The sequence below is a fragment of the Anomaloglossus baeobatrachus genome, chromosome 12 (assembly GCF_048569485.1).
Source record: "Anomaloglossus baeobatrachus isolate aAnoBae1 chromosome 12, aAnoBae1.hap1, whole genome shotgun sequence".
In the NCBI taxonomy this organism is placed as follows: Eukaryota; Metazoa; Chordata; class Amphibia; order Anura; family Aromobatidae; genus Anomaloglossus; species Anomaloglossus baeobatrachus.
Genome location: NC_134364.1, coordinates 72705764 through 72713976, shown reverse-complemented (window position 1 = coordinate 72713976; position 8213 = coordinate 72705764). Strand labels below are relative to the sequence as shown.

The following is an 8213-nucleotide window of genomic DNA, read 5'->3' as shown; positions in this document are numbered from 1 at the left end:
CCCTTTAGGAAAACGGACTCTTTGTTCGTCATTCCTGAGGGGCCTAAGAAGGGACAGGCAGCTTGAAAGGCGACGCTGGCTCGCTGGATTCGCTCTTTGATCCAGGAAGTCTACCGCTTGCAACTCAAGCCCATTCCTAGTGGGCTGCGGGCTCATTCCACGCGAGCAGTTGGAGCTTCATGGGCCATTCGGCATCAGGCTTCAGTGGAACAGGTGTGTAAGGCTGCGACCTGGTCTAGCCTACATACGTTTTCAAAGCATTACAGAGTCCATACCCAGGTTTCAACTGAGGCAAATCTGGGTAGGAAAATTCTGCAAACGGCAGTAGAGCACCTCTCTCAGTAGGCGCTGTCTGGGACTGGTTCCTAGTCCTTGGGTTGTGTTGTCTTCTTTTATGTTTCCCACCCATGGACTGCTTTAGGACGTCCCATGGTCCTGTGTCCCCCAATGAGGCGTCAGAGAAAAACGGATTTTTGTGTACTCACCGTAAAATCGTTTTCTCTTAGCCATCATTGGGGGACACAGCACCCACCCTGTTGCCCTGTTGGGCCTTGGTTCTCTCAGTACCTTATTTGCTTATTACTCTTTTTTTTTTTCTCATGTTCCTCTGTTGAGGTGAGTTTTTACTGTTTTTTTTTCTCCTACTGCTTGTGTACTAAAACTGAGCTTGCTTGGCCCGGCCAGGGGGTGTATACTGCAGAGGAGGAGCTATGCTTTTGCATCTACTTAGTGTCCTCCTATGGATAGGCAGCATAACACCCATGGTCCTGTGTCCCCCAATGATGGCTAAGAGAAAACGATTTTACGGTGAGTACACAAAAATCCGTTTTTTTCAGGTCTTGTCACAGATTCTCACTGGGATTTAGGTCTGGAATCTGACTAGGCCATTCACACACACATGAATAGGCTTTGAGCTAAACCATTCATTGTAGCTCTAGCCGGATGTTTAGGGTCTGCTGGAAGGTGAACCTACACCACAGTCTCAAGTCTTTTGCAGCCTCTAACAGGTTTTTTCCCTCACCCTATGACGGCACCACGAGAGAGGATCCGCCCATCCAGGACAACAGGAAACCATCAGGTTAAAAAGGGGCGGCCATCTCGCCGCCTCAGTTTGGTTTCCTGTCCTGGACGGATACCTCAGGATGCGGCCCTGGAGAGCCGTGGATCTTCAAGCAAGTCTTACCCGGTCCCGACGGGCGGTTCTGGCGGCGGCACGGGTCCTGCCTCGCTCCGTTCGGGTGCCTGGAGGCGCCATGGTGGACCCCCGGGGGTTGCGTCCATGAGCGGATGCAGTGCGGCAGGTAAGTACTGCAGCCTGCCGGTCCTTCCAGGGCGGCGGGGCTGTTCGCGGCCGCGTGTGCTGCACGCCGCCGCCATCTTGGGGGCGTGCTTTGAGTGCGGGTGTTGCGCATGCGCGGCAGCCGCACCTGTCATGCGCTGACGTCGGCAGTGACGTCAGACCCAGGAAGTGGGTCCGGAGGCGCGGGGGGGGGGGAAGTGCTCCAGTGCTCCAGCGCTCAGTTTACAACGGAGCTCTGGGCTGAATACATGTGCTCCAGTCCTCCTTGCCTAAACGGAGGTGTTTTGTGCTTGTAGCAAACGTCCTTAGGTTCAGCTATATGGACAAGGAGGGGCACCGTGAGGAGGACCGGCACTCGGTGCGTGAATCCTCATCCCCTCCTGCTGGCAAGAAAGTGGCAAAACCACCGGAGTGTCGCAGGAGCGACTCTGGTTCAGATGCCAGCTTGTCTAGCAAGCGTGGCACCCGGGCCACTAAACAGACCCGAGAACCGTCTGACGGCAAAGGCGCCTCCAGAGGGAAGACTTTGATGAAAGCTCCTTCCCCAGAACCGGTACCGACCTTCATCTCCTAGTGGGTGAGTGATCTTCAGGCATGTGTACCTGTTGTTCATGGTTTTCCTGTTGTTGTGTCTCCCCTCCGTCCCTGTCATACGTAGGTTAAGAAGCCACGGAAGTGTACTGCCAAATCAAATAACAGGGAATGCGCCCTCTGTAACCGGGAACTGGCTCCGTCCTGGTCCAAGTGGCTCTGCAAGGACAGTATCCAGCAGACCATTTCAGATGAGACCCCTGGGTTTGCTAGTGATCTTCGTGCCATCATCCAGTCCGAAGTCCAGAGTTCTCTACAGTCCCTGAAAGAGCCTCCTCGTAAACGGCATAGACAGGCCTCCCCGACCTCGCCATCCAGTCGATCCGAGGGAGAGTGTGGATCTTCTGGCTCGGCATCCTCTTCCTCTGACAGTGAGGCTGATGTCCACCAATGTTTCCCGGTAGAAGGCACGAGCAAACTGATTAAAGCTGTCAGGGACACTATGGGCATTACTGAGTAGAAATTGCAGCCTTCAGTCCAGGATGTCATGTTTAAGGGTCTGGAGCGTAGAAAGCGCAGGACCTTCCCGGTAGTGGACAAGATACAGGCGTTGATCTCCAGGGAGTGGAAGAAACCGGATAAGTGGGGTTCTCTTCCAGGCGGCTTCAAGCACAAGTATCCCTTTGAGGATGCTACCTGTTCCCACTGGGATAGGGCACCCAAATTGGATGTAGCAGTAGCTAAAGCGTCAAAAAAGTTTTCCATTCCCTTCGAGGACATGGGATCCTTAAAGGACCCTATGGATCGGAAGGCGGATGTCTTCCTTAAAACCGCATGGGAGTCCTCAGCAGGTGCTCTCCGGCCTGCCATTGCTGCTACTTGTACGGCACGGTCTCTGGCAATGTGGTTGTCCAAATTAGAGGAGAATCTGAGGTCCAAGGTTCCTCGGGACGAGATTGTTTCTTCTCTGCCCAGACTGCAGGGAGCGGCGGCTTTCATCTCAGATGCATCAGCAGATTCCACTCGCCTGGCGGCTAAGACGGCGGCCCTTTCTAATGCGGTTCGTCGAGCCTTATGGTTGAAATGTTGCCCAGGGGATCTACAGGTTAAGTCTCAGCTGTGTTCCATTCCCTGTCAGGGCGAGTTTCTTTTCGGATCTTTCCTTCTCCGACCTCACCTTTGGGAGGCGTGTTCTACAGGCTGTGGTCCCTCCCTAAATTTTCCTTTCGCTGTAATTCTTTCGTGGTGCCGTCATAGGGTGAGGGAAAAATACGTAATTACTTACCGGTAATGTGTTTTTTCCGAACCCATGACGGCACCCTTATATTCCCACCCGGCACTGGGGGTTGTTGGTTGGTTCACCTTCCTTTCTTCCTTCTTCCACATTTTTTCTGGTGGTGGCCTTATACTAACCTGTTGTTTTTTTCGGAGGTCCTCTCATGCTCTGTAATCAAACTGAGGCGGCGGGAGGACCGCCCCTTTTTAACCTGATGGTTTCCTGTCCTGGATGGGCGGATCCTCTCTCGTGGTGCCGTCATGGGTTCGGAAAAAACACATTACCGGTAAGTAATTACGTATTTCCTCCTGGAGTTTCCTGTATTTAGCTGCATCCATCTTGTCATCGATTCTGACCAGCTTCCCTAACCCTGCTGAAGAAAAGGCCCCCCATAGCATGATGCTGCCACAAGTGATGAGCGAGCACTACCATGCTCTGGTGATCAGTACTCCTTAAGATCAGTTTGATGCTCGGATGGGTGCTACTCGAGTACCTGGGGAACTTTTTAAGCATTTTTCCAGAAAATGTTAAAAAAAAAATGCTATAGTTACTAGTTATTGCTTTCCATCTGTAGCATAGAACACTGTTAATGGTCCTGTAAATGATACACCTGACCTGTCTGGTGAATTCCTTAGTTTTCATGATGCGGTTTGATCCTTATTGTTCTCAGAAAAATCTGAGGCCTCCACAGAACAGCAGTAGTTATACTGAGAATAAATTACACATAGGTGGACTCAATTTACTAATTAGGTGACTTCTGGAGGCAATTGGTTGTTTAGGATTATATTTAAGCGTATCAAACTACAGGGGATGGAATACAAATGCACGTCACAAAAACATTTGAAATACCATGTATCTTTTCTTTTACACTTCATAAATACTTGGTTTGTGTAGGTATGTCACATAAAATCCCAATAAAATAAAGTTAACTTTGTGGGTATAATGTGAAAATATGTGGAAAAGTTCAGTGTATGGATACTTTTTCAAGGCACTGTATGTATTTATCGCTGTTAAAAGGAAACCTGCTGTATGTTTTACACTAGGATGTAATGGTGTGGCTATATAGGCAACTGTCCTCCAATAAAATTAATACTTTTTTATGTAGAGATCCCATGTGCAACTCAGGAGAAATCTAGCGTAGAAGCAAATCAGGTTGGGGTATGTTCATCAGTGTACTTAGAGGAAGTAGTCAAAGTGCCCTGACGCGCCTCCAAGTGCCCTGACGCGCCTCCAAGTGCCCTGACGCTCCTCCAAGTGCCCTGACGTTCCTCCAAGTGCCCTGAGGCGCCTCCAAGTGCCCTGACGCAAATCAGGCTGGGGCATGTTCATCAGTGTACTTAGAGTAAGTAGTCCAAGTGCCCTGATGCTCCTCCAAGTGCCCTGAGGCGCCTCCAAGTGCCCTGACGCGCCTCCAAGTGCATTGACGTGCCTCCAAGTGCATTGACGCGCCTCCAAGTGCCCTGACACAAATCAGGCTGAGGCATGTTCATCTTTGTACTTAGAGTAAGTAGTCCAAGTGCCCTGACGCTCCTCCAAGTGCCCTGAGGCGCCTCCAAGTGCACTGACATGCCTCCAAGTGCATTGATGCGCTTCCAAGTGCATTGACGCGCCTCCAAGTGCCCTGACGCAAATCAGGCTGGGGTATGTTCATCAGTGTACTTAGAGTAAGTAGTCCAAGTGCCCTGACTTGCCTCCAAGTGCCCTGACGCAAATCAGGCTGGGGCATGTTCATCAGTGTACTTAGAGTAAGTAGTTCAAGTGCCCTGACGCACCTCCAAGTGTATTGACGTGCCTCCAAGTGCATTGACGTGCCTCCAAGTGCATTGATGCGCCTCCAAGTGCATTGACGCGCCTCCAAGTGCCCTGACACAAATCAGGCTGGGGCATGTTCATCTTTGTACTTAGAGTAAGTAGTCCAAGTGCCCTGACGCTCCTCCAAGTGCCCTGACACAAATCAGGCTGGGGCATGTTCATCAGTGTACTTAGAGTAAGTAGTCCAAGTGCCCTGACTAGCCTCCAAGTGCCATGATGCAAATCAGGCTGGGGCATGTTCATCAGTGTACTTAGAGTAAGTAGTCCAAGTGCCCTGACGCACCTCCAAGTGCATTGACGCTCCTCCAAGTACTGTGACGCTCTTCCAAGTGTCGTGACATGCCTCCTTGTGCCCTGAGACTACTTCAAGCGCCCTGAAGTGCCTCCAAGTGCCCTGACATTCCTCCGGTGCACTTTCAGGCTCATTTGCATATGGTTTGTTCACTAGCGTTCTCATGACAGGTACATCGGATCTTTACAAAAAGGAATCATATTTGAGGGGAGGCAAGCATTTATACATAGGGAAGGAATGGTGGCAGTTTATCAGTTGGAGCAATCCAATACCGATATAGGATACAACACACAAGTCAGAATGAATTCTTTTTGCTCTGTTTTATTACTACAACACTGACATCCCTAGTTCCATCCCCAGCCCAGAATAACAAGAATGGAAATCCTGAAACTAATACAATAACCTGTTTTAACTTTCTGGAGCTAGAAGTGATCGACATCAGATCAACTGTACTTAAATAACAGACACAGAAAACTGACCAATATGAACATATAAAACTGTACAATATATACACAGAAGGTTATCGGGCTGTGGCTGGGAGATTCCCGGCACCGGCACAAGTACCTGCATCTAATACGAACGGTGTAGCAGCAAAGGATCTGGATTTCTAAAGACCTAAAACGGCAAGTACAGGATTTCCAGCCAAGCTGTCAGTTCTAGCTATTCACATACGGCGACTACCATTCCTTACACGCTGCTATTTACATAATGACGAGTAACGGTAACACTGACATCAATTCGAGACTTATACCAAATGAGGACGTCTCATTGGTGAAAATATCAAATTTTCATACATATGGCTTTTTATTTTATTGCTTGGTGATGACCTACCAGCTATCTAAGCTTACTGTGACCCCCACATCTGGAGAACTACAAGTCCCAGCCTAATCTGCTGTCCTGAGCCAACACAGTTTGCTTCCCTTAGGAATAGATCATAGATTAGATAAGCCAATTCACTATGATCATCTTGCTCCTTGCATGTCACATCTAGGGTCCAATCTGAAAAATAAAAGCCCCCCCCAAATCTCAGCTTCCTGGAATTATGCTTTATATTACATTCCATTACCCGACTGTTCAAACTGAGCTAATACATTTACCTATTGTATTCGGTGAGGATGAAAAGAAGAGCTGGAGCGACACGGCCTGGGACTGGCAGTACGGACTTTCCCGAGGTCCGAGGATTTATGGCGTGTGCTCATTGTGCCACCCTCTACGTCTGATGCCAGCCAGGCGGGGATGAGCAAAACACACGCAAGTAAAGAGAAACATCGCACATCTCCGTCCACGGGCAGTAAACACTGTACATCGCCTCCTCCGTAGTTATCACCCCCAGACCTCTATGCACAATGAATAGCAATGTGCTGGGGGAGACTTCCCAAACAAGAATTAATGAGAACTATGAGATTCACCAGCTGCCCCCGATGGGAACAGTGAATACTGTACATTCGCAACTTTATACAGTATGACACAGGTATCTCCTGCTAATCTACCACCAAAGGGCAGGCACAGGGATTGACTTCATCTGTAGGAACCCTACAAGCCCCCTCATCATCCTCATCACTCAGGCAGCGGAGTAGCTATTATCTAAGCTAAACGTGGCCGTGCAGCTTTCCAGTCTCTGGCTATGATCCCTTCCCTACAGGTTCAGTATCCAGAATATATTTTCTGAGTTCCGCTCTCAAGGCTTCAATTCGTCGCTGAGCGTCTTTGAGTTGGATCCTCAGACTTGTGTTTTCCTCCTTCAGATATGATCTCTCCTGTTATAAAGAGGGACAAAACAACAGAGCTGTAAGACTGTGGTCTTCAACCCTCCCCAACATATTGATTAGTGTAGAATATATTAGACCCCCATAATGATGGAAGGAACTAGAAATCACCCTTGGATCAATTCCCTACCCAGTTACCAAACAATGCAATTGAAGGGCTGAACTTTTTCATTCTAAGGAACTCATAGCACCCACATGAGTTATGCTATGTATAGTTAAATCCAGAAATATTTGGACGGGGACCGACTCTTCGTGATTTCAGCTCTGCAGGCCACAATTTTAATTTAAACTGAAACAACTGAGATATAATTGAAGTGGAGACTTTCAGGTTTAATTAAAGGGGTTGAACAAAAATATCCTGTGAAATGTTTAGGAATTGCAACCAGTTGTCTACAAAGCCTCCTCATTTCAGGGGCTCAAAAGTAATTGGACAAATTAACTTTACCATAAATATGTTCATTTTAATACTTTGTACGGAATTCTTTGCAGGCGATGACTGCCTGAAGTCTGGAAGCCATGGGCATCACCAAACACTGGGTTTTCTCCTTTGTGATGCTTTGCCGTTTTTTACTGCAGTGACTTCAGTTGTTGCTTGTTTGTGGATCTTTCTGCCTTAAGTTTTGTCTTCAACATGTGGAATGCAACTCGATGGGGTTCAGATCTGGTGATTGACTCAGACACTGCAGAATATTCCACTTCTTTGCTTTCGCAGGATGTTTTGCTTGACTCGGATTAAAAAGTATCACCCTGTACAGTGTACACTTCAGATTTCATCCAGCTGCTTCTATCTTCAGTCACATCATCAATAATCACCAGTCACCCAGGGCCATTGGAAGCCACGCATGCCCAGCCATTACATTCCTCCACCATGTTTTACAGAGGATGTGCTGTGCTTTGGATAAAGAGCCATTCCGAGCCTTCTCCATATTTTATCTTCTTCCCATAATTCTAGTACAGGTTGATCTTGGTTTCATCTGTCCTCTGCTGCTTTTCCAGAATTGGGAGGCTTCTTTAGATGTGTTTTGGCAAAGTCTAATCTGGCCTTTCTATTTTCAAGGCTGATTAATGGTTTGCACTTTGTGGTGACCCCTCTGTATTTGCTCTCATGAAGTCTTCTCTTTATGGTAGACTCAGATACTGAAACACCGACTTCCTAGAGATTGTTCTTTGGTGGATGTTGTGAAGAGGTTTTCTTCACTATGGAAAGGATTCAGCGATCTTCCACCACTGTTGTCC

General features: G+C 48.2%; 1 protein-coding gene across 3 annotated transcripts in view; it reads right to left on the bottom strand.

Moving 5' to 3' along the window:
* Nucleotides 1–5529: 5529 nt before the first annotated feature.
* RASGRP1 (RAS guanyl releasing protein 1) overlaps nucleotides 5530–8213 on the bottom strand; it is a 195779-nt gene continuing 193095 nt past the window's right edge. For all 3 annotated transcript variants that reach the window (XM_075330319.1, XM_075330317.1, XM_075330318.1), the window contains exon 17: nucleotides 5530–6968. In XM_075330319.1, coding sequence (XP_075186434.1) covers nucleotides 6834–6968 — 135 coding nt within the window. In that variant the 3' untranslated portion in view covers nucleotides 5530–6833. The remainder of the gene's footprint in view (nucleotides 6969–8213) is intronic.